The sequence below is a fragment of the Gadus morhua genome, chromosome 19 (genome assembly GCF_902167405.1).
Source record: "Gadus morhua chromosome 19, gadMor3.0, whole genome shotgun sequence".
Lineage (NCBI taxonomy): Eukaryota > Metazoa > Chordata > Actinopteri > Gadiformes > Gadidae > Gadus > Gadus morhua.
In genome coordinates, this window is record NC_044066.1 from 17,664,487 (window position 1) to 17,690,729 (window position 26,243).

The 26,243-nt window shown below is 50.5% G+C and overlaps 1 protein-coding gene across 1 annotated transcript in view; it reads left to right on the top strand.

The window, feature by feature from the left end:
- Positions 1-25,458, top strand: part of snd1 (staphylococcal nuclease and tudor domain containing 1) — a gene marked incomplete in the record, with an annotated part of 184,689 nt that extends 159,231 nt beyond the window's left edge. The window contains 5 exon segments of the mRNA XM_030341190.1: positions 248-317; positions 4,378-4,491; positions 8,542-8,745; positions 22,301-22,345; positions 24,348-25,458. Coding sequence (XP_030197050.1) covers positions 248-317; positions 4,378-4,491; positions 8,542-8,745; positions 22,301-22,345; positions 24,348-24,413 — 499 coding nt within the window.
- Between the last annotated feature and the right edge of the window lie 785 nt (positions 25,459-26,243).

Below are 26,243 nucleotides of genomic sequence, written 5' to 3' on the forward strand. Positions count from 1 at the left end.
CTCTGTCCCTCTCTCTGTCTCTGTCCCTCTCTCTCTCTCTCTCTCTCTCTCTCTCTCTCTCTCTCTCTCTCTCTCTCTCTCTCTCTCTCTCTCTCTCTCTCTCTCTCTCTCTCTTGGTCCCTGACTCTCTGTCTCTCTCGGTCCCTGACTCTGTCTCGGTCTCTCTCTGTCTCTGTCTCTCTCTCTGTCTCTGTCTCTCTCTCTGTCGGTCCCTGACTCTCTGACCCGCCTCTCTCCTTCCCTGTAGGTACAGAGCCAGGCTGGAGAAGGTGGAGTCCCCGTCGAAAGTCCATGTGTTCTACATCGACTACGGAAACGTGAGTGTGTTCGACTACCGTCCGTGCCCAGCGGGCACTACACCGACGTTTCTGCACCTCTGTGAAAAGAATGAAACGGAGGAGGGGAAAAAACTGATTGTGCATTGTCATCGTTAAATGACTTCCCTGTTGTTTTAAAGCCCAGTAGAGACAAATAAAAGAAGATTGTGCACACACAAACACAGACTTATCCGTAACGTTGTAGCTTTTGATCTCGCAGAACGCCACACCACAGATGTCGAGGCCCCGGTTGTGTGTCTGTTGTGATGCGAGTCCATCTTTCCCTATTCCCGCGCCAGTCCCAGTTCATCCATTAAACTGTAATGTGAGGTTGTTTTACACGCTGCTCCTGTACGACCACAGCAGAACGAGGACACTAGCTCTGTTCTACTCGCCGTCCACTCTCTGGTTGACATGTGGGTTCATTTGGTTAACCCGAGCATAACAACGGTCTCCTGTCTAGTCAGGCCCTAGCCCCCTTGGGAGATTACCCATGATGCAGTGCGTGGTGGCATCGGTACGCCTGAGCCTGGTGCTAATGACCCAACGCGAGGGGGTGGCTGGTTTACAGACAGATACAATGCATCCTGGCATGTTGCTGAACGTGTGATTCTCCCAGGCAGAGCATTCACACGTATGTGCATGTGTATACACACACGATTGGATTATCTGTGCGGTGGGTTTGGTGGCAAACTGTCCCAGCCTCCAGCGATGCAACCTTCTATTTTTAAAAATCGGTTATTTTCTGAACGTTTTCGGCAATATCTCAAGTCTACGTCAGAACCTCAAAATATCCCTTTTTTCGACCTCCGTCGTGGGAAGAAGCCCGGACTGCCTTAGCTCATGGGTTTTGCCTGAGCCCAAATTTTTTTCCTTCTCTCTCTGTACAGCCATTCAAATCTATTTTGGATAAGATGAATCGGCCATCTTCATCCCTAATAAATGTTTTAAGGTCTACCCCTGACGCGCCGGTATAGACCAAATAATGCATTAACCTCAGATACAGGGGCCGTTCAATTTATCCCACATCCATAATGGTCTCCGACCGGGATCTACCTGAGGTCATTCTCGCTGTGCCCGGTAATGATGTTTATAGTTGGAATACAGTGCAGATTGCCTTTCCCATCAGATGCATCAGGAAAACATTGGCAGGCTTCCGCCTCAAGGTTGCCCACTATCAATACAGATTATTAGTGAATGTTTCTTATTAAATTAAGTCTGTTTTCCGTAACCAATTTTGAAGCGGGGGCTGCCAGGCCGGGCCGGGTTCAGCCGGTAATACATCAGCACATCACCAGAAGATGTTCTGTACCATGAGTGAATGCGAGGTGGGCTTTTTAACACATCAAGCTCAGGGTTTTTATACAAAGCTTTTCTGATATAAGAAGTCAGTGGGATGTGACGTATTTAGCTTCTTTCTCCTGCCCAGCGATGGCTAGGCTTGACCATGAAGCTCTACTTGAACACGATTGGTGTAGCTCGACTTTTCTATGGATGGGGTCAGATCTTGACTAAGATGTGAATGTAGACAACGACGTGATACTTCTTCTCTATAGATTAGATTTGGTAAAACTTTATTAATCCCCCGTATGAGAATTTGGTTGCTAAGCCGCAGCGGCAAAACACAGGATAAAAACACAATGCATTACAAATACAAGTTCTAATGCAAACAAAAAAAAGACGCTAAGGTAAATGCTAAACTAAATGTTAAAGTAAGGATAAGACGGAACAAAACAGACCGTATAAACAATGTCAATCATAAGTTTAGATTTGGATCTCTTACGATTCGTGTGTTTGATCGGTTTTAGCTATCGTGCAAACGTCGGTTTGTCGTGTCTTCCGATCCGTCGTCGGGGGGCGCCCGGGGTCGGCTCCGGGTCTTGGGTTGCGTCCTCCGCCATCTTGCGATCGCTGGCAGTTGCATATGTTAAAAAAAACACAGAGCAAAACGCGAGCAGATGGCCCCGGGTACGGCTCTGTGCCGCATCGCGCTCGCCGCGGAGAAACAGCTGCGGTACAATCGCTAAGGTGACATGTACATAAGCCTCCCGCTCACCACAGCACCTGCTCCGAGTACCCCAAACAAACCGTAAACTACAGTTTTATCCAGATATTGAGATTTTAAGAGCTGTGATAGCCGAGGGGGGGGGCGGAGAGAGTACCAGGACTCTTGTTATCATCGTGTGGTACCACAGCATGCATGCATGTCTATGTGTGTCTCCATTGAGCCTTACATCAAAGACGTCAATCATTAATGCCGAACGCGGCACCCAAGACTCTGTGAACAGCGGTCTGGCGTCGCTGATACGGCTCACGGCCGCTCGCCGCAATCTATCAAAACATCTCCATCACATCTCTCGTCTCTCCCTCTCCTCTGTCTTCAACCTGCCGTGCCAAATGCTATTAAGCCAAATGTTTCTCCGCAGCCTTTATCTCTGTTAAGGTGTCAGAGGGATTTATTGGGCCTTTAGAGTCGGTCGACACTCACCACGAGCCCCTTGACCCCCGTGACCTTAGACCAGTGGTCTATATCGACCTCGGAAAATGTTGTGTGTTCTCTATGCTGCTACTACTTTTGTGTATCTGTGTCCAAACATTATTTTTACCCGGTCAATGTTCTGCCATCGCTGCCTTTAAGACACACTAAGGAACTTGGTCGATGGCTATGAATCAAAAGGCGGCTGGAAACGGCTGATCATATATCCACAACTTCCATATCCATGTCGGGGCTCCGGGGTTGGGAATCAAGGCCCTAGAGTGGTCAACTTGGAGAATAGAGGGGTACATTGGGGGGTTCGTGCTGCCGTTCGTCATTCTGTCTGATTGGTCGATGCATATGAGCCTAGAATGATAAAACCAACTACATCTACATTTACATTTGGGGCATGTAGCAGATGCTTTTTTCCAAAGCGACTTGCAACCATCAGTGCACACATTCACCCACCACCGGCGCTGTCGACCAGGCAGGGCGACAGCCAGCTCTTCAGGAGCAGTTAGGGTTTAGTGTCCCACTCTGGGACACCTCGACACTCAGCCAAGAGGACCTGGGGATCGAACAAGTAACCTCCCAGTTAGAAGTCGATGCGCTCTCCCTGCTGAGCTACTGCTTAGCCACTGAAGTTAATTATATAGAACAGCGGGTCGCAAACGTTTAGTTCCAGTGTACCACTCAATGGTCATCAAGCCCTTTAGTAAGAAAATGGATAAATACACATGAGCATTGAGGGCCAGTACCACGTGATTGCACAGAGGAAGGAAACGATGCATCAATGCTGCTTATGCTCCCAGTCTGTTTATTAAGCAAATACAAATTAACGCAAAACACATGATGGAACTCACAAAGCAACACTTTGTTTGAATTATTAACAAGTTATAATACTAATTTTACTGAACGACATTCATAGTACATATATATATATAAAAAAAAAAGTATGAAACATTATTTGGCACCAAACGCTGTCTAAAATATTTTTCACCGAACATATCCCCATTCAGTATTAATAAGTCATCCCTTTTTTTGCTGAATTTTTCACACAGCGATGGAATGATGGAACACAACTGAAGGGTTAACTGTTGAAACCACCAATTCCCCACAATATTGTGGTGGTATTAGTGAGGTGATTATCCCTAAACGCAACCAGGCTGTTTATCTAATGTTTCCTCTTCCCAGGCCAATTGTTGCTTTAAAATCGTGTGTGTGTGTTTGTGCGCGTGTGTGTGTTAGTGCACGCTTGCGCAACATATTTTTGACACCCGCCGTAAACCCATTGTTTCTCCTTCAAGGTTCCTTTGTTGATGCGGTTAATAGCGGGAAAAACAAGTGTTTCTGCTTAATTAGAAATGTTCCATTCAATACTTTCTCAGTGGAATAATGAGTTGTGCGCCCATTGTGTTGTGTGTCGCTCAACCCCCCAAAAAGATCTCATGAGTAAGTTGTCCTTTTCTTATGCCGGTTAATCATTCAGTCCATGTGTCTCTCTCGCTCTCTGTCTCTCTCTGTGTCTCTCTCTCTCTCTCTCTCTCTGTGTCTCCTCCTCTCTGTTTCTCTTCCTCTCTCCAGAGAGAGGTGGTCTCCGCGGTCCGTCTGGCCGCCATGCCCCCCGCCTTCAGCACCAGAGTCTTGCCGGCGCAGGCTACGGAATACACCTTCGCCTTCATCCAGGTCCCTCAGGATGTAAGTGTGCTCACTCCCTTGCTCGCTCCCTCGCTCACTCGCTCCCTCGCTCACTCACTCGCTCACTCGCTCCCTCACTCGCTCACTCCCTCACTCCCTCACTCACCGGTCTAGGGGATTTATTGAAACGAAAAACAAACGTTTAAATTGCCACCGAATATGTTCAATTCAGTCACTCACTTACTCTCTCTCTCTGACACGCATGCACACACACACACAGAGACACACACACACACACACACACACACACACAGACAGACACAGAGACAGAGACACACACACACACAGGCGCCAGTTATGCATTGATGGACAGAGGCCCTTACAAATGACTTCACACACATGCTATTCAATTCAGTTTGTCATTTTCTCTGAGTACTACTAGTTCTATATGCGTGGTCGCCATTTTGTATTCAATCCGTGTCTCGGCAGTTGCCTGTGTGGCATATCACCGCATCTTCACTCTCTCATCCTCTTGTTTATATCGAAGAGTCTTTAAACCCCTCAGTGTGTGTGCGTGTGTGTGTGTGTGTGTGTGTGTGTGTGTGTGTGTGTGTGTCTGCTCAGTCAGTCTGTTTTGACCCTGTTTGTAGTATTTTTAACTCTGGTTCCACCCTGCAGGTTGCTCCCCCAGTGTCTCTCTGGCGGGCTGATAAATAGGTTTAAATAGGCCACAGACAGGTTCTCAGCCCAGATGTGCATAATTGATGCATTGCTAAACCCCGACTTCCATTGTGAGTGTGTGCGTGCGTGCGGTGTGTGTTGTGTATGTTGTTTGTCCCACTTAGCTTCCATAATGCTCGGGGAGTGAACAAATGTGTCATGGAAACTCATGTTTTTGCGTATGATCACTCTCCGAGGCACATGATGTAAGTTCTAGGGTACAGTGTGTGTGTGTGGGCGTGCGCTCTGTACTTACATGCTGACACCTGTCTGGTGAGTCACCCTGAGCCTCCTGAAGGGTGAAGCAGCCCATCTGTTGGTCCAGTGTAGGCCGACCCCCCACTGAGACAAGCCTCCCTCTCCCCGCTGTCTCCCGCTCTCTTCTATACACCCCTTCTCTTCATGCCATGGGTTCTCCCCTCCCCTCTTTTCTCAGATTTCCCTTCAGTTGATGCTGTCTCTCTCTCTCTCTCTCTCGTTCTCTCGTTCTCTCTCTCGTTCTTTTTCTCTCCCTCTCTCTCTCGTTCTCTCGTTCTCTCTCTCTCTCTCTCTCTCGTTCTCTCGTTCTCTCTCTCGTTCTTTTTCTCTCCCTCTCTCTCTCGTTCTCTCGTTCTCTCTCTCTCTCTCTCTCTCTCTCTCTCTCTCTCTCTCTCTCTCTCTCTCTCTCTCTCTCTCTCTCTCTCTCTCTCTCTCTCTCTCTCTCTCTCTCTCTCTCTCTCTCGTTCTCTCTCTTGTTCTCTGGTTCTCTCTGGTTCTCTCTCTCGTTCTCTCGTTCTCGTTCTCTCTCTCTCGTTCTCTCTCTGGTTCTCTCTCTCGTTCTCGTTCTCTCTCTCTCGTTCTCTCTCTCGTTCTCTGGTTCTCTCTGGTTCTCTCTCTCGTTCTCTGGTTCTCTCTCTCTACATATGAATGAGATCACTTTCCCCCTTGCTTCCTTCCTAGTCGCTCTTTTCTTTTGGTCGTCACTATCTGTCTCTTCACTCTGCCCGTCCTACATCACCTGTGACACGTTGGCTAAAAGGAGGGCAGGCACACACACACACACACACACACACACACACACAGACACACACACATAGACACACACACAGTGCTTCATAAGATGAACACAGTAAAACAGTAAAGATTAAATCAAACGTCATGGAGCCCCAGACGAGGCCCTTAGAAAAGGGCCCCTGAAGCGAGCCACCCCCCCACACAGAGACAAAAGCCCCTCGGCTCACACACACACACACGGACACGCACATGCATTCACACGCACACACACACCCAAGGGTGGCTATCTTGAGGGTGGAGTTGCCATGGTGACGAGACCAGGGCGAGAATGAAAGGAAGAGGAGGCGGAGGAGGAGGAGGAGGAGGACGGTGTTGGGAGGACTGCGGGATGATGGCCACAGAGCGATGGCTATGAGATTTGCTCTCTCTCTCTCTCTCTCTCTCTCTCTCTCTCTCTCTCTCTCTCTCTCTCTCTCTCTCTCTCTCTCTCTCTCTCTCTCTCCCTCCCTCTCTGTCTCTCTGTCTCTCTCTGTCTCTGTCTCTCTCTCCCTCTCTGTCTCTCTGTCTCTGTCTCTCTCTCTGTCTCCCTGTCCCTCTCTATCTCTGTCTCTGTCTCCCTCGCTCTCGCTCTCGCTCTCTCTGTCTCTCTATGTCTCTCTCTCTATGTCTCTCTCTCTCTGTCTCTCTCTCTCTCTCTCTCTCTCTCTCTCTCTCTCTCTCTCTCTCTCTCTCTCTCTCTCTCTCTCTCTCTCTCTCTCTCTCTCTCGTGCTCGTACTCTGTCCCTTGTCTTTGAGTCTAGTCTGCTTTCGTTTTCCAAGCGTCAAAATCAAGAGCCCCCCCCCCCCCCCCCCCCCTATCTGTTACCCTCCCCTTGCTCTCACACGTTCTGTAGAGCAGGGGTGAAAAGGAGGGCAAATACCCTATTCCGACCGAATGGAATTAGAATGAGGGGGGGTTGGGTGTAAAGGTCTTTGGGTCTGTGTGTGTGCCTGTTTGTGTGTCTGTTTGTGGGTGTTGGGAAGGAGATATTTGTGGCTTGCTATCTTGACCCTGTTATGTGTGTGTTTGTGTGTGTGTTTGCCCCTGAATGGAATAAGAATATGTGTGTGTGATTATGCGTGTCGCACACCGTAGCAGATGGGCTTTCGGTTGTGTATTGTTTTTTAACTTTCTGCCCGTGCGTCCCGTTCGGACGCACCTGTGTTTATTCACCGCCCAGTGCAGCTTAGCAGCGCATATGCAGGTCTGCACAGGTGCTCCGGTTTGAGCGGGAAAACCTGTCTGCATACTAATTTCCCGCCTCTCCTTCACCCTTGACCCCCCCTCCCCAGGGGGGGGGGAGATGGACCCAGCCATGCACAGATTAATCGTGGGCTTAGCCAAACAGATTGAGAGGACTTTATATCCGTTTTCCTTCGAGTCTTTTAGTGATGAACAAGTTTGAAATTATTCATCGGTTATCGACGGCGGTAATCCATAGACACATTTGATTATTGCTTCTAAAGATTTCATTTGGCTGAAATTGCAGAATGCACAACTCTTATAGTTCCCGTACTGTTCTTCCATAGATTGTGGAGATAATTATGAGGCAATTATAAAGTAACAGCAGATTACCCTTCCGAGATTGCATATTTATACGATTCACAATCACTTGGTAATTGTAAGGTAATGAAATGTGTTATCTCTCCCCTCCTCCCTACCTATCTCTCTCTCTCTCTCTCTCTCTCTCTCTCTCTCTCTCTCTCTCTCTCTCTCTCTCTCTCTCTCTCTCTCTCTCTCTCTCTCTCTCTCTCTCTCTCTCTCTCTCTCTCTCTCCCCTTCCTCTCTCTCCTCTCTCCCAAATTCTCCATGCCCCCCCCCCCTTCGTGTCTCTCCCCTTCTCTTTCTACCCCTTCTATCCTCATCAAACTCCCATCTCTCTCAAAACCTTCACTCTCTGTCTCCCTCATGCTTCCCTCGACCTCTCCCCTCCCTCTCTCCCTCGACTTCTCACCCACGCCTCCATCCCTCTCTCTCTCTCCCCCTTTCACTCTCTCCCCCTCTCACTCTCTCCCCCTCTCACTCTCTCTCTATCTCTCTCTCTCTCTCTCTCCCTCACTCTCTTTCTCCCTCTCTCTCTCTCTCTCTCTCTCTCTCTCTCTCTCTCTCTCTCTCTCTCTCTCTCTCTCTCTCTCTCTCTCTCTCTCTCTCTCTCTCTCTCTCTCCCCTTCTCCCTCTTCCTCCCTCTCCCTCTCTCCCCCCTCTCTCCCCCCCCCTTCCTCTCTCTCCCTTTCTCTCTCTCCCCCTCTCTCTCCCTGTCCCTCTCTCTCTCTCCCTCTCCCACTCTCCCCCTCTCTCCCCCCCCCCTTCCTCTCTCTCCCTTTCTCTCTCTCCCCCTCTCTCTCTCTCTCCCCCAGGACGACATCCGGGCGGAGGTGGTGGACAGCCTGGTGCGTGACATCCAGAACACGCAGTGCCTGCTGAACGTGGAGTACGCGGGCGCCACCTGCCCCCACGTCAGCCTGCAGTTCGGGGACACCAAGGACGACGTGGGCCTGGGCCTGGTCAAGGAGGGCATGGTGATGGTGGACGTGCGCAAGGAGAAGCACCTGGCCAAGATGGTACGTACGAGGGGGGCTCGGGCCGGATGCGGTCCACCTCGGGGCGGCAGTGGCTCAGGAGGTAGAGCTAGGTTGCTAGTTCAATCCCGGCGTCGAGGCGTCCCTGAGCGAGACGCCTCAGCCTATCGGCGCCCGACGAGCCGGCTGCCGCTTGCATGAACCGCCGGCGTTGTGTGGTGGTGTGTATGAATGGGTGCTCGTTATATTGTGCTACATTGTGAAGCGCTTTGAGTGGCCACTGGTTACAAAAAAGTGCTGTATAAATGCAGTCCGTTCACCGTTCACCACCCCCATTGGATCGCTCTGCTCTCTTGTGTTGATCAGCGGTGAGGCGCTCTTGGGGGGGTGGAGGATGTTTAAAAGCGTCTAAAGCGCCTTAGTGATAACATAAGGTAACACTGAACATAACATGCTTAATGCACTACCCAATGCTATTTGGAAGATGTTTCATCTGAAGGGATTTACAGTAATTGCATAAGGTAATGCATAACGCATGTGATGCAACACCAGTCTCTATTTAGAAGATGCTTTATCCAACGCTACCTCTGGTTAAATCATCAGTCATTGAAGTGCCAGCCTACGGGTAGGTTAACCAGTACCTATCGACTTAACCAGTACCTATCGACCAGCCACGCTAGCCATGCCTCCTGAAACATGTTTCTTTTCTAGAGCCGGTGGTCAAATGTTATGTTTGGTCAGTTGCACCCATTTGCAGAATCCTTCGGTTGAGAGACGTGAGCGATTGTTTGTATTCTTCGTTGTGCATTGCCATTATCGTTGGTATTTGGTGTTGACGTCCTACAGCAGTGTCTGTGTAGCCCCCAACACCCCGCTGTTCTGATAATGTCGTGGAACGCGTCGTGTTTTATAGCGCAACATCGTTTTTAAGGAGCCGGATGGCGACCGCCTCTTTGGCAGCGGTGGCGTTCAGTCTCCCTTGGCCATACCCCCCCCCCCCCCCCCCCCTCAGCATTACTGCCCCCCTCCCTGTTTCGTCCCCCCCCTCGGTTGCTCCAGTGCACTGCAGCTGAGACATCGCTTTCACCGCTATTTCCGCCGATGTTCAGGCCGTTCGCCTCGTTCACCCCCCCACGGGGGGGCGGGCTCACAAACAACATGCACACAAACCATCACAAGCAACGCACGCAAACCACATGGCCGACGCGGTGGACATCCTGAAACGCCATGGCGCTCGTTAGCTTCCCGATCGTCATGTGACCCGGCAGTCAATCCCGCTCTGACACGTGATGATGAAGGACTGCAGGTTTCTCTTCCAGACGTCGATGACCACTTACCTCGGTCTGGGGGGGGGTAGTCCCTTCCATCGCGACACACAAGTGCACTCAAACTCACACACACACACACACACACAGGGAAATACACGCACAGGGAAACACACTCAAGGCGCCGACATGGTGTCCATATGGCCGAGCGTTTTTTAACGTAGTTGAGGCCGGTAGAGATGGGACGGCGTGTCCTCTTCAATCCCGCTGATCGTAGCGTCCCTCCCTACTCCCTGGGCCCTGGGCCCTCGAGCAAATGGGCGCGACCACGGGGCTATAGAGTCGCTGTTTACTGCTCCATCACGGAGGACGGATCGGACACATATCCGACCGGGGTCGGCCAGGCAATCTCTCTAAGTACACACACACACACACACACACACACACACACACACACACACACACACACACACATACACACACACACCCCTCTAAACATGCGCATGCACACATAGCGATGCATGGGCCATAAAGAGGCAGGGGTTTGTTGGGGCAGTTAGTCAATAATGCAGTGTGCATCAGTGTGGTTTTACTGTGGTGACCTCTGTGCTGCGGCTGGTAGCAGGGATCACAATGCAGCCGGCGGTTAATGGTGCCTATAGAAGGTCAGTGATTAAGCCCTCCCAGCCGCAAGGCTAATAGGCTTATAGACTATGCAGATTTTAGACAGGCGTGGGCCAGAGCAAATGGCTTCTCTGTGATCATTGGGCTGTGGGCTTAAGCATCGGCTCTTTAGGCATTGTCTGTCCGCTGATCTTATTGGGAAACCCTTCTTGTTCTCTTTGTTGTCGTCCCTTGAAGATGCACCGGAGTGCACCAACGCTTGTTTCCATATCACACTTTAGAGAGCAAATATAATAAATGACCGCGTCCCGCCGGGTCGACAACAAAGACACAGCCAAGGAAATGGAGGTTTTGTTCTCCGGCTGATTCATGCCAGCACCTGCTTTTAGGCTTCACACCCGGGTGATATTTGTTCTGCTTCGGATGGTGTTGCTCACTTTGTCAACACTCCTCTCTTGCTCTGGTCGTCTCTCTCTACCTCTGCGGACCTCCGGCAACCCCCCCCCCCCCATTGGTTCCAGTCCGTCCATATCCTCCTCTCTTTACCCGCCCCTGGGGATCCGAGCGGGGCCTTTTGTTATCGGAGGTCTGCTGTTAAGTATTGCATAGCAGATGGGCTGTAATGTACACCGGCATATCGCTGCCACATCAATAGACCGCCGCAAGATCCCTGAAGGTGAGAGAGAGCTTTAGCGTCGCCATTCAGGCTGTAAGGCCGCAGGAGGAGCTGGTTCTTTTTTTTATCGCTGACTTATATGCTTTTTTTTCTTTCTTCTTTTATAACACTTCAAGTTTTTTATGGCAATGCCTCTGGATCTCTACCCCAAACCTCCATATATTCCACATTGCGGTTTCCTAATGCAGCAAAGACGTATGGCTTGCCACTATTGTACTAATGGTTGAATAATGAAAGGGGTTGTGGAGTGTTAGGGTGCAGGTAAAAGGATCAGAGTGGCCGACCTGCATGGGGGAAATCATTAGAAATGTATATCCGAGAGGCCTGAAATGTGGCTGGAGATATCATACCATAACTAATGGATCACTCATTGGAGTTTCAAAGGGACAGTACTTGGTAAATGTTCTCTCAGCTAAATGCTCGCGGCGCTATATCCATACTCTATAAGCCTATTGGTATGTGCCGCCTGTAGCCGTACGCTAGCTCCCCGTAGCATCGCGCCAGCCTGCCTACACCTGTGAGCAGTACGCGCGCAGACTAAAGTGCACCGCGATGCAGAGGACGCGGCGAGAGAGATGAGATGACTCAAACGGAGACTGGAGGTCACAGGCTGAGGACAAACGCGAAGGCAAAAACGTTGAGCCGCGCAGGAGTCGGAAGTCCTGAGTGTTTGGACAGATTGAGCGAAGGCATTAAAGTATTAAACATAACCCCAGCAGATGCAGGAGTGACCCAAAAATGTACATTTAAATTAAGCCATGGTCACTTGGGTCACATGCGTCCTATGGTGCCCGTATTCAGAGTGCATCTCTTTCCTTTTTTTATTTATTAAAGAACATTTCCAATACGACAGCCAGTAATCTCAGAGTGGGGATTCCCATCTTATTTCATCTGTCGTACCGTATAGCCGGGCCCACGCGGCCGTGTGGTTTTAACACAGAGATAATTCCCTCAGAGTGATACCATTGCCTCATCCGTTATGGAGTCGATCGGGAAGGACCACGGATGGCACGCAGACACGGCAGAGATCACGGAGAGGATAAACATCGGGAACGCCGCGGCTCGTTTCCGGGGGGGGCCGTCGCACGCTCTCGCGCCCTATAATGGAAATGGCGTTAAAGATATTCAATCCAAAGTATAAAGCCCCTCTCTGATCTATGGAGCGCTGGCCGGCGGCTTTAGTGGTCTACTGCTCAGCCTCTGCCCCGGCTCCCTCGCAACGAGTGCAGACTGATCGCGCCTTCCGATCTCAGCCCTGTAGGGTTTGGAGCGTCGGGAAGCCCGCTACCCGGGAACGGGATGTGTACGTCTGTATAGGTGGTGCGGTTCGGTCTCCACACCCAAGAGGTTAGGGGGTTAGTGATCGCTGTCAGCCCCAGACCGGATTAACATAGGTTCCGGACATTCCTCCTACATAGTCATTAATGAGCTAGGTAAAAAAGAATTGAAGGCTCCGTTTAATTATCGCGTGTGTCAAGATGGATTTTAATTATACAGCGAGAATCACGGGAGTCCTATTTTTTTTAAAAGATCTTTCGGGGGGAGCCTCGCATTACATTTTATAAAGCTTATATCTAAACAGCCTCTGTGTGACGCATACAACCCCCTTTAGGGCTACACGTCCTACCCTCGCTTATTCAAGATCTGGGCGGAAACCAAATCAGTTTTGGAAGGAAACCTCCCACCTGACTCGACCACCCCTGGCTTTTTTACCTTCCTCGCCAACAACCGAGAGCCTCCTCCTCCTCTTGGCTGGGGCAGCCTGAGGCCTTCCCAAACAGCCTCCTGGCAAGGCCCGGCCGCCAAAACAGTGGCACCGTGCCGCCGCTGGCACCCCGCCATCCTCCTACCTATTCACACTCTCCCTCTTCCCCTTAACCTCCCTAATATCTCTCCATCGCACGGCGCCGTCCTGCCTCTCGTCTCTCCTCTCCCCTCTCTCCTCTCTCCTCCTCTCTCCTCCTCTCCTCTCTCCTCTCCCCTCTCTCCTCCTCTCCTCTCCTTCTCTCTCTCCTCATTCCTCCTCTCTCTCCTCATTCCTCCTCTCCCCCTCTCCTCCTCTCCCCTCTCTCCTCATTCCTCCTCTCCTCCTCTCTCTCCTCATTCCTCCTCCTCTCCCCTCTCTCCTCATTCCTCCTCCTCTCCCCTCTCTCCTCATTCCTCCTCCTCTCCCCTCTCTCCTCATTCCTCATCTCCTCCCCTCTCTCCTCATTCCTCCTCTCCCCTCTCTCCTCATTCCTCCTCTCCTCCCCTCTCTCCTCATTCCTCCTCTCTCTCCTCATTCCTCCTCCTCTCCCCTCTCTCCTCATTCCTCCTCTCCCCTCTCTCCTCATTCCTCATCTCCTCCCCTCTCTCCTCATTCCTCCTCTCCCCTCTCTCCTCATTCCTCCTCTCCTCCCCTCTCTCCTCATTCCTCCTCTCCTCTCTCGCTGTGAGCCGTCTCCTGGCGTCGCTCTCCCCTCCTCCTCGCGTCTCCCTCCCCGGGACTCTTGTCTCCCGGCTCCCTCTCTGAACTCGGGGACTCGAGCCCCGTAACGTTCCGGCGTTTGCCGGCGTTTCCTTCCTAATTCCCTTGGGATGCTCGTGTTTCATTTATTCTCATTTAGTTTTATTAATCTCCAGGAAATAAAGCATTGCAGTAATTTGAAGCAGACCTAGCTCTCGGCTCCCCAGGAGGAGCTATGATTCAAAACGCCATTAATGATTATTTGTGCCTTGCTCAGCGTGTTGTGCCCGGTAATGCCTGCGTGTCATATTAGTTTTTTAAGAGGTGGCATGAGAGAGGTGTGCGAGGTGTGTGTGCAGCAGATTCGTCGGTGCGCGGTCGTACACGGCACGGGCAAGTGTTTCAACGTTGTGTCGCGCCCTCGGCAGACAACTTGACACGTTGAATTCGTCGGAGGGTGCAAAGTCATTAGCGGTACAAGCTAATCATTTGCCATTTTCCAATTACAAGTCAATCGGAAACGGGGAAGTGTCTGTCTCCCTCGATTTCACCAGCACAATTATTATCAATCACTAGCAGCAATGTGGCATGAAGATCTCATATCGACCCCCGCTTAAAAAAGGTTTCAAATATCCGTCCCGTCATTAGAGCTGTGACTATAGAACCAGCGTTCTGACATCGTTAACGATGTAGGGCTGGATTACTGCTACTTTATTCATTCACATTAAGGCCTGTTCTTATTCTGCGGCTGACATTACGGCGGTCGTATTGTGAAGGTTCCTTAAAATGTCTTTATAAGGAGCGACCTGAAAGTAGCGGTTCATGATGGCAGTCTGCTCCTTTTTATGCCTCTGCAGTGTCGGCACACTGTCGGGATGTTGGGTTCTCTGTTCTGCAGTAATTAGACCTCTCTGGTGCTGTCATTGGGATGGCCGGTGGAACCAGAATTTGGCGTTTTTCCGAATCACCGATGGCTTAAATCTTTTTTTCGGCCCAGAAAAAAAACAAACAGGAAATTAGGAAAAAAAGGCCTGTAGTGATGGTGACTCCTGGGAATTGTAGTTCCGTTTATCACCGTGTAATTGAGCTGTTGAGCACAGGTGTGAAGGCACATGGGGATCTGTAGTTTGCCGCCGCTGTGCTTTGGGGGAGCGACGTGGTGGTGGGGGGAGGGTGACAGCCCCCCTGGGAGTAGGGGCTGCCTTTAGGGCTGCTTGGTGAGAGGCGACGTGCGGGGGCCTGGTGTTGGGCTCGAGGGTGGCAGACAGCAGGGGGACCCCGACAGAGCCCTGTGGAGGGGTCACCTCACGGCCTCCAGCAACACAACCACCAGCCAACGCCACACACGCACTGAATGTACGTTCACCGCCGTCCCCCAGTGAGTTGTCTTATGCAGCATGCGTCAGCCAATCCACCAGTGGATTGGCTGACAGCTTATCCCCGACTCTTTACTCATGACCAAACTTTCCTCAGTCTCTCTCTCTCTCTCTTTGTCTCCCTCTGTCTCTCGGTCTCTCTCTCTCTCTCTCTCTCTGTCTCTCTCTGTCTCTCTGTCTGTCTCTCTCTCTCTCTCTGTCTCTGTCTCTGTCTGTCTCTCTCTGTCTCTCTCTCTCTCTCCCTCTCCCTCTGTCTCTCTGTCTCTCTGTCTCTCTGTCTCTGTCTCTCTCTCTCTCTCTGTCCCTCCCCCTCTGTCTCTCTCCCCCTCTGTCTCTGTCTCTCTCTGTCTCTGTCTCCCTCTCTCTCTCTCCCTCTGTCTCTGTCCCTCGGCCTCTCTCTCTCTGGGAGCTTTTACCGTGTGTGAAAGCGTGACCAATGGCTCAATATCTCATTTGAGAGAGTAAAGTTGGAGATGGAACATTTTAATGGACGCTTTTTCTGCTCCTGTGTTATTGACTGTTGGGGTGTGCAGGGGCACGTGCACGCACTCACACACGCACCCACGCACCCCCGCACTCACACACGCACACGCGCAAACAGCCGGTTGCCACGGCGCCTACCGAGGCGGTCCCTTTGATGGGGCCCTAGCCGACACGCGCCGATACCCAAACTCTATTCCTACCCCCACAGATGGATAAACACACACACACACAGGGAAACACACAGGGACATACACACACACACACAGGGACACACACAGGGACACACACAGGGACACGCACACACACAGGGACACACACAGGGACACAGAGAGGGACACACACACACACACAAGGACACACACAGGGACACACACAGGGACACACACACACACAGGGACACACACAGGGACACACACACACACACAGGGACACACACACACACAGGGACACACACACACACACAGGGACACTAGGGGTGAAACGGATCAGTGTGTCCACGGTTCGGTTCAGATAACCGTTTTGGGCCTCGGTTTCGGATACGGTTCGGATTAGGATCATGTCCGTGGTAGTAAAAAGGCGGACTTTTTTTTGACGGAGGGTTTGGGGGAGAAACACAAAAATGAATGAGACCCACAGGCTATTTGCAATGTGTTAATTGACTGCAATCAGACAACTTGCGAGGCTTTTTTGTGCAATAAATGTTCCCCTAAATGAATTTGAAAACATGGTGCACTGACACATGTAAGGGGTAACGGCCGACGAGGCTTAGAACTCTGGCGACGAGCGCAGCATGAAGCCAGAGTTGCCTCTACCTGTCCATTATTTCCATCGAACCGGTCGACCTCGAAGGCCGTTATCCCGCTTATCACCCGTTTGTATTTATCTCCCGTATATTTCGAATATAATTGTATCAATTACTTTCTTTAAATTTAGGAATCGTGCGCTTGAACTTCAGAAAACAACCTATTACAGCTACCTCATTGGCTCGGGCAGCACTGGAGAGAATGCATTCCGCTGGGTCCTAAACACCCTTTTGTATCGGACGTAGGCTACAGTAGGCAAAATACGCTACATAAGGCAATGCCTTCATGAAACCGAAATCCGTGGATCTCCAGAATGCTCCGAACTGTGGTAAACGAACCCAACGGATTCGGATACAATTCGAATCCGCTGCAGGCCTAAGGGACACACACACACAGGGACACAGGGACACACACAGGGACACACACACACACACAGGGACACACACACACACACAGGGACACACAAGCACACACAGGGTCACACACACACACAGGGACACACACACGCACACAGGGACATACAAAAACACACAGGGACACACAAACATGGGCACACAGAGAGACCGACACACACTGTAATTTCCCCTTCATCCACGCGTTGGGGAGTCTGCATCGAGGGCCAGCCCTGTGCCAGGTCGAGGGCCCCGAGCGCACGCATATATACGCATCAAGTGTCGGACACAAGCTTTCAACATGCATCTTGCACATGCTTTTTTATATTTTTCAAATTATAAAATATGTTATACCGGCACATTCAATGTCCCTCCCAGAGTGTGGCCTTCGCCGCCGTGGCCCCGCCAACACTGCGGGCAGCCGTCTCCCCGCTCAGCACGTATCATCTAAACACGCGCCTCCTCACTGGATTCATCTCGCCGTTTGTTTCGCTCGTGTAGATTGATGCGGGGGATTATGCTTTGGGATTAAGTGCTCACACTTCCCCAAATACTCTGCCATTGTACTGTTGCATCCTGGGTAGTTGGCTCAACTCCACGGTGGCCTCAGACTACACTCGTAAGAGAGACAAACGCACAGAGATCCATCCACTTATCTTCTGATTCATCATTATTCAGCGACCGTAGACTGCTGGTGCGCTCCGCACCTTGTTGTTTTTCTTCATAGCGTTTTAAGCGTTTGTGTCGTGACCCGTTTACAAGGGCCCGAATAACACTGCTTCAGAGGCACACCGACTGGGAGGTCTCTGCGTTTAACTGCTCGTGTCTGGGAGACCGTGCATACGATCCTGCTCATTGTGAATGCGCGGTGTACAAGTCCATTGTTCCCCATCAGAAAGGCTGGCTTTCACATGGCTTCACATCTCATCGGTAGAGAGAGAACAGTGCTGAAACCATGACTACATACTCTATCCTGTCATGCTCTCTCTCTGTCCTCGCATTATTTTTCTCTGTGCTCAAATCCTCAATCCTCACATTCTCTCTCTTTAGTTCTCTCCCACTCCGTCTCTGCTCTTTCTGTCTCTCTCTCCGTCTCTTTTTTTCGCTGTCTCTCTGTCTCTCTTTGTCTCTGTCTCTATTCTCACTGTCTCTATTCTCACTCTCGCTCTGTCTCTGTCTCTGTCTCTGTCGCTCTCCCTCTCTGTCTCTGTCGCTCTCCCTCTCTGTCTCTGTCGCTCTCCCTCTCCCTCTCTATTCTCACTGTCACTATCTCTCCCTCTCGGTCTCTGTCTCTCTCTGTTTCTCTCTGTCGCTCTCCCTCTCTATCTCTATTCTCACTGTCACTATCTCTCCCTCTCGGTCTCTGTCTCTCTCTGTCTCTCTCTGTCGCTCTCCCTCTCTATCTCTATTCTCACTGTCACTATCTCTCCCTCTCGGTCTCTGTCTCTCTCTGTCTCTCTCTCTCTCTCTGTCGCTCTCCCTCTCTGTCGCTCTCCCTCTCTGTCTCTCTCTCACCGTCTCTCTTGGTCCTTCCACTGCTCTCTCCCCACGATGCTAGCTGTCCCCCACAGTCCCAGCTTGTAGCGGGCTTGTTTGTGTCTGTATTTATTTATTTGATTCAATTCCGTCTGTGAAATGAGACGAGGGCAGCTCACCTACGCACCAGACGAGCACATGCCCTGTCGCGAGGCTGCCATCAGATCCATCACTCCTCTCACCGCGCTCCTCCAGAACGCCACCTGGGCCCGGTGCCCCCGGCCGCCGGGCTCGCCGCTGAGCAACACACACACACGCGCAAGCACGCACACACACACTGGGATACACACACTGACTAAGACACACACAAGCTCGGATACACAGACATAGGCGCACACACACACACACACCCTCGGATACATACCCCGTTCCCAACACAAAGAACCACACACAAATATGGATACATAGTCACACACACACGCAGATACAGAGACACACACATACACAAACACACACACAAACACTCTCACACAAGGACACACACAAATATGGATACACACACACACACACACACACACACACACACACACACACACACACACACACACACACACACACACACACACACACACACACACACACACACACACACACACACACACACACAGTCTTGGGTAGATAAACTCACTCAGACAGACATGCACAGACACTGGAAAGCAGGCAGCCGCTCTGAGTCGATCAAACGCACGCCTCTTCCTGCCAGAACCAGACCGCACCACCTGTCAGCGAAGGCGCCTTCATGTGAGAATCACACGTTCACCGCGACCCTCGTCCACCGCCGCATGAAGAAGAAACAGACACCGGACCGAGCTGTACTCACAAATGTCATTTCCATATTCTCGTCTGCGCGCACTTCTAACACGTTAAAGTAAAGTACGCGACGCACTTGTGTTAATGCTGATCCACCGTGGCAAACGGCCATCCCAGGCGGCCCGGCCACTGCTCTGACCTTCCAAGCTTTTAAAAATGACATACTTTACATTGTAACAACCACAGTTCCATGAAAAGGTCACACTGACACACACACACATGCGCACGCGCACGCACACACACGGAGAGCATCTGTCCCCCACACTGAAGAGCACCTGCTCACACACTGCTTTGCCATCTTCCTGATCAAAAGCAACATATTCATGTGTGTGTGATGGCCGAATCACACACACACACAAACATACACACACTTGTGTGGCGAGGACTCATGCTGTCCACCAGTCAGAATGAAGGGACATCTGCCCGCCATATGGGGACTTGTGTGGGGTCAACACACACTTTTGCCACGTTGCTGATATTTTATTTTGTGTCGATTTGCGTTCAACTGGGAGGCCCGGCGTTAAGGGATGTACCCGGACAGGGGAACGTCCATGGACCTCATGGTGAGAGGGAGCGAACACCCGAAACACCGCACTACACCGAGGCATTCGGGTTCTCTCTGTTTATGCTCTGATTGTGTTCACCTGCACTCAGGCGCTGTCAGATCGCTGATCGCCCCCTAACTGATTTGTGTCTGTCTTCCTGTTCTGGGTCTGAGTGACGTGTGTGCGTTTCCGTTCTTCCGTTCTGAAGTGGCGCTCATAGGACCTATTCACGAACTTAACCCCCCCCCCCCCCACCCCACGGGCCCGTCAGCCTGCTGCCTGATTGGTGCTCGTGCTCTGCGGTGGGATCCAGTGGTCCGTGCTCCCGTTCCGTTGGTCGTGGAGGGATATGGATGAGGAAAGGGTGGGAAAAGTATGGAATCACAATGCACGCACATTGCGTACATTGTGCCAAGTCGTAGTTCTTTGACAAATGGTCCGTTCCGTGCAATCTCGCCGTGTTGATCCGGAGCGCACTTGAATGAAGTATCGCAATTTTCACTCGCCGTGTTTTCTGAACAGTCGAGGAACTTTGCCTTCACGAGTTCTGAGGGAAGAGAGCGGAACACTTCTCCACCTGCTCTCATGTGGACAGATCACTGCTGGGGAGGGAAGGCCACCCGAGGTTTGGGACAATGTGCCGGTCCAGCATTCCAAGGAGAGACACACACGTGCACACACACACACACAGAGACACACAAACACACACACACACACACAAACAGCGCGAAACAAACAAATAGCACACACACTTACACAAACACACAGCTACATACACACATGCACGCAGCCACATACACACACACACAGACGTGCACCTACACACGCACGCACGCACGCACGCACACATTCTCACTCTCTCTCAGCCTTCCTCTCTGGAAACAGGAAGTGGGAGCTGGTTGCATCAGCGTGTCTTTGTAATACCGTCAGCAGCGCGTCGCCATATGGAGACATCTGTCTGACGGCCTCAGACGCCCCCCCACCCCCAACTCGTCCCCCTGTCCCCAAAATATATCTCCTTCCCCTGGCTTTGATGGATGACTTATGCAACCACAGCAACTTCTCTTGTCCTCGCACACCTCAGACACACACGCACGCACACGCACGCACACGTGGTCGCGCAGGGCAGCTGTAGCATCCAGCTGTACCTCTCGTGTTCTGGCGGTGATGTGTGCAGTGCAGCCATCACATCAACCTACATACACCGGCTAGCTAAGCAATTAAACTGCTGCACCTCATCTACTTTATGCACTTAGAACATCTGGACGTCTTGCTTAGGTCTGTGTGTGTGTCCCTGTGTGTGTGTGTTTGTCCATCCATCTATTTTTGTGTGTGTGTGTGTGTGTCTTAATCTTTTCCTTGAATAGGCTTGGTTCGTAGGCTTATCCTGCAGACTCATCGCTCACCTTGTGTGTGCGTGTGTGTGTGTTTAGACACTGCAAAGTAGACTCTGTTGTTGTTGTTGTCCTAGCATTCCAAAGCTGCTATACACACACACCACTTTCGGCGGTTGCTCCTTCTCCTTCCTCAGTTAATTAATCCTGCTGTGAATCATCGCCGCTTGAGTCAATGACGCTAAATGGCTCCTCTAGCAGGGTTGGTCAATATGTTCAACTTTCTCATTGGCCTCAATCGCTATCCCTCTCTTGCTCGCTCGCCTGCTCTGTCTCTCTTCTTATCTCTCACTGCTAGCCTTTGAAATCAATTTGTGTGTGTGTGTGTGTGTGTGTGTGTGTGTGTGTGTGTGTGTGTGTGTGTGTGTGTGCACAGTGTCCATCCCTCTGCAAGTTCCCCACCACTGTCAGCGTTCACTACAGTATCTCGTCCTGTAATGAATAAATTGCAGAATACGAATGCTGTACACGCTTCAACCCTTCTGTACATTTGTTGACGACACACCTGCTGTCTCTCTGATGGAGCTTTGGAGACGGTACAGCTTCTGATTGGACGCGCGCATCGTCCTCAAACGCCCCCTCGTAGCCCCCCCACCACTGTTGGCGAAGCCCCGAGGCGGCTAGCCCTCCTGCTAGCAGCGGCGGCGGGCTAGCTCTGCGGAGGCCTAGCTCGTAGCTCGCTGAGGGGCACACTGTTAGCACAGGCTCCATCAAGGAGCAATGGGGAACGCTACCTGGGTCTTCATATACCACCTTGCCCTACGTTTATAGTGTGTGTGTTTGTGTGTGTGTGTATTTGTATTTGTAGGTATGTGTTTGTATTTGTGTGTTCCTGCTTACTGATGCAACAAAGTGCGTGCGTATGTGTGTGTATATGTGTGTGTGTGCGTTGTCTTTGTGTTTGTGTGTGTGTGTGTTTGTGTGTTCCTGCTGAGCCCCTATAAACAACAAAGTGTGTGTGCTGGTGTGCGCCCCCGTGCCCCTGAACTCGTTTCCTGGGATCGCGGCTCCTTCCCTCGCTACGACGGGGCTGGAGCCTGTCAACACATTCACCACTCCTGCTCTTTATTCTGCCGGAGGTGGGAGAGGGAGTGGAAAGGCATTTCCTGTGTCAATGGGGTTGTTGAAGGAAGACCGTGTGTGTGTGTGCATGTGTTAGAATACTGTATCCTAAACTCTCACACAAAAGCTTTAATTGCGGTGATGCTACGTGCTAATCCCCTCCTTCTCTCCCGGTTGTTCTGCAGGTCAACGAGTACCTGACTGGCCAGGAGTCTGCCAAGAGTGCCAGGGTAAGTCGTCAGCCCTCCGTCTTATCGCGGTGGAAGCCGCAGTGTACAGTCATGCAGAAAGTAGTAATCTTGACACCAAAGGAGAACGGAACATGACAACTGGAGCGGAGGTACAGGGCGCTGTGCTGCTCTGCGCTCGCTCTCCTACAGGCTCTCACCGAGGTTCATTGGCATGGAAATGTTCATCTGCATTGTTACAACAATGTATGGCAAGTGTTGAAGATGAACTGTTACATCTTTAAATTAAGCTACGTAAAAAAACTATACAAAGCACAAAAAAATGTTTATGTACAGTGAAAAAAGAGACTGAGATTTGGATACTTATTGCTGGTTTTGGATATTGATAAGTTGAGTCAAACGATAACCTGGTGCTCGCCTGTAGAATGACTCGCCTGCCACCCGCGCTCCGTCTCCATGAGTACGCCCGCCAAGATGTGCCATGCTGTCCCAGTATGAGCGAGTGGCCCCCCACTCTGCTACTGGGAGACATGGAGGCAGTGTTAAGTGGGGTTAATGGACCACAGGGGAAATGCACGTTCTCCTCGTGCCGTCCGCGGAGACGAGGCCCACGCTATGAATGGAATCACTCCGCGTTCCACTCACTTCCTGTCAGACGTCGACGCCAGCCCTCCTTCCTCCTGCTGCTGACTGCTGGCGTACTGCTCGGCTGTCTCCCAGCGACGCGTCGTGTAACCGCCTCGCTGTACCGCCCCCCGACGGTCCGCAGCCTCTCATTGGCTCGATGCACCCCCCGTCAGGATAACACTTGCTGGTGGGGGGGGGGGGGGAGGCATCCGAGCAAGGGATGGGGAGGGGGGGAGGGCGACCATGTGCGCCCGTTGGTTCCAACAACCAGTGCTAATGAGTGAACGCACTAATTAGTTGTGAATCATGCTGTTAGCAGCTGAGCACGCATGCTGATGAGAACAAAAAGGACACTTTTGCTGAGAAACACACGCACACAAACATATACACACGGTCGCATACACACACACACACACACACACTATCGTCACTAAAGTGGACGTATACAAAGCCAGCTCTGTCATGTTTGGTTGTTGCCTCCACGCGACCAATTCTGAAGCGCACACACATGCACACGCGTGCACACACACGTGCACACACACACACAGACACATACATACACACTGACAAACACATGCACACTGACACATACATGCACACTGACACATACATGCACACTGACAAACACATGCACACTGACAAACACATTCACACTGACACACAGAGACACATGCACACATGTATAGAGTGTCTTTGCAGGAAGGCATCACTTCAGCTCAATGGGGCGATTCCCGACCAGGTTGAAGGTAATGCAATCAGGGGCCCTAATAGACTGAATCAGGGGCCCTAATAGACTGGGCCGGCTCCAAGGCACAGGAGCCCCAGCAGCAGGACTGTGTGTGATTAAACACACACAAGCACACACCCGCTCTGCACTGTCAAGATGGAGGTCGCTCGACACACACCTATATAGACACATACACACGCACACACACAGAAAGACACACGACACACAGAAAGACACACGACACACAGATATATACACACAGACACAGACATGCACAACAACACACACTACATTCGGTCAAGATGACTGTTACACACACACACACACTCTTTTCCTTCCCTGTTTTGACCATTGAACACGTAATGTGCCAGAGGTGGTTATCAGAGTCTCCTACAAGCAGGTGGGGATTTTTCTCCGATTTCATGGATGTTTGTTTCATTGCAAGACATTAACTCGCTCTCGCTCTCTGTCCCTCTCTATCTGTGTGTGTCCCTCTCTCTCTCTGTCTCTCTGTCTCTCTGTCTCTCTCTCTCTCTCTCTCTCTCTGTGTCTCTCTCTCTCTCTCTCTCTCTCTCTCTCTCTCTCTCTCTCTCTCTCTCTCTCTCTCTCTCTCTCTCTCTCTCTCTCTCTCTCTCTCTCTCTCTCTCTCTCTCTCTCTCTCTCTCTCTCTCTCTCTCTCTCTCTCTGCAGTTGAACATTTGGCGCTACGGAGACTTCCGCGCCGACGACGCCGATGAGTTCGGCTACCGTCGCTAAAACATCGGAACAAAAGACGGGAACGAAAACGCAACACGCCATCCATCCCAACACCATTCCAAAGACCACCCGCGGAAGACGAGAGGCGCGTCAGGAAGACCCCCTTTGATCACCTTAAATCAACTAAACGACAAGCATTGACGTTCAGCTTCCATTTTGTTTCGACAAGTCATTATTTTTCCAATTTTTTTTTAACGCTTAATTATTTTTTTGTTTTCCCCCGTTTTTTTATTTTTTTTTAAATAACTGCGCCCGTCTTATCTTCGTATCTTACTGAACATGAAATCCAGACTCGTTTTGATGTTGAAAGTTCTCTCTTCTAAACACCAATCATGTATCACTCGATCTCAGCGGGCCAATTTGCCAGTTCCTCTGCACTATTGCCAATCTGTGTTAATTGCCATGCTTCGTTTTATTTTTGTTAGCTTCATAAAATGACCCCCCCCCCCCCCCCCCCCGTTTTCAGCTAATCGTCCCCCTCCGTTGTCCGATGCCCTGCAGCCAATCCACGTCGTCGTTCACACGAGAAAGGGCCTTGAGCTCAGGTTTCTCTTGTCGTTGGCGGCAGATTCTCTTAATTCTCCCTATCGAGTTTGCCATGTAAATGTGAGCATATTTTGAAACGTGTGAATTTGGTTTATTCCCTGAGGGACTAGGCAGGGGGAAAGGCTGCAATGCGACGGAACCAAGAAAATCAAAGTTGTATGTCGGGGTTCCTTTCGGTTGTAATCTGTGTGATAAGGACTACTCCCAGAGTTTTTGTGAGCGGTTCGGTCGCCATATGGCTGCCTCTTCGCGCTTCGACGTCGTGAACTTCCTCGATATTACAGCATTAATCATGGTCATCTCTCACTCTCTATCTCTCTCTTTCGGTAATGTTTACATTCTGTTGCAGCGGTTATGATCTCGTCTTTGGCAGTCTTTCTCTTCTCTTGTCTCTGTATATCACGGCAGAAACAGTGTATGAATTTTGTTTTCCTTATAATAGACCTTGTCATTATATTAAAAGAAAAAATGATCTGCTGAATAAAAATATGCAAATGATGTTGGGTTGTCTTCATTGAAACTTCAGGAAAATGCCAGTCGGCCCCAAATTATGCAAATTCCTGAACTGTGCTTATAATTCCAGACAGGAGTGTTGCAAAACAATGAATCAATAAAAATGGTGAATGCATGATCGTGATTGACAGTGCGTTGTACAAGAGCTGACAATGATCAGGGAAACGGAGACCTACGTTTAGATGCAACGCCTCACTGGTCAGTCATGTGTGAAATGCTTTGTTATGTTGGTTACACGGAAATATAAATACCATTCACCATTTAAATGTGAATTAGCTTATTCATAAGCACCTAACGTAAGTGATGAGCTCGGAAATTAGATGAACGCTAATCATGTATTATATATTATTTTGTTGCCTCCTTTAAATGAGGTCGCCATAAACATGGGTTATAGCCTGCATTATAAAATTAAAGCCCTCTTGCACAAATCAAGCTAGTGGAGCCGTAGTACTCTGCCAACTCATACATGGAGCACTTGATCTCTCATTATCACCTTATTGTAGATATTGCTAATACACCGTTTACCAAATACCTTCATCACAAAAAGGTTTGAGATCGTTTATCAAAGCAACATGCAGTGAATATTCGATGGAGGTGGATGGGAGTTAATACGATCATGTTTTGTCTTATATGTGCTGTTTATAAAGACGGGTGCTTTTACGGAGCCTTTGGAACCAGACTCATCTCAAGAGCACGATGTTTCATTCGCTAGGCAGATTCGATTACTGCCCGGTACGAGATAGACCGACCAATCACAACTGCTCATCGAAT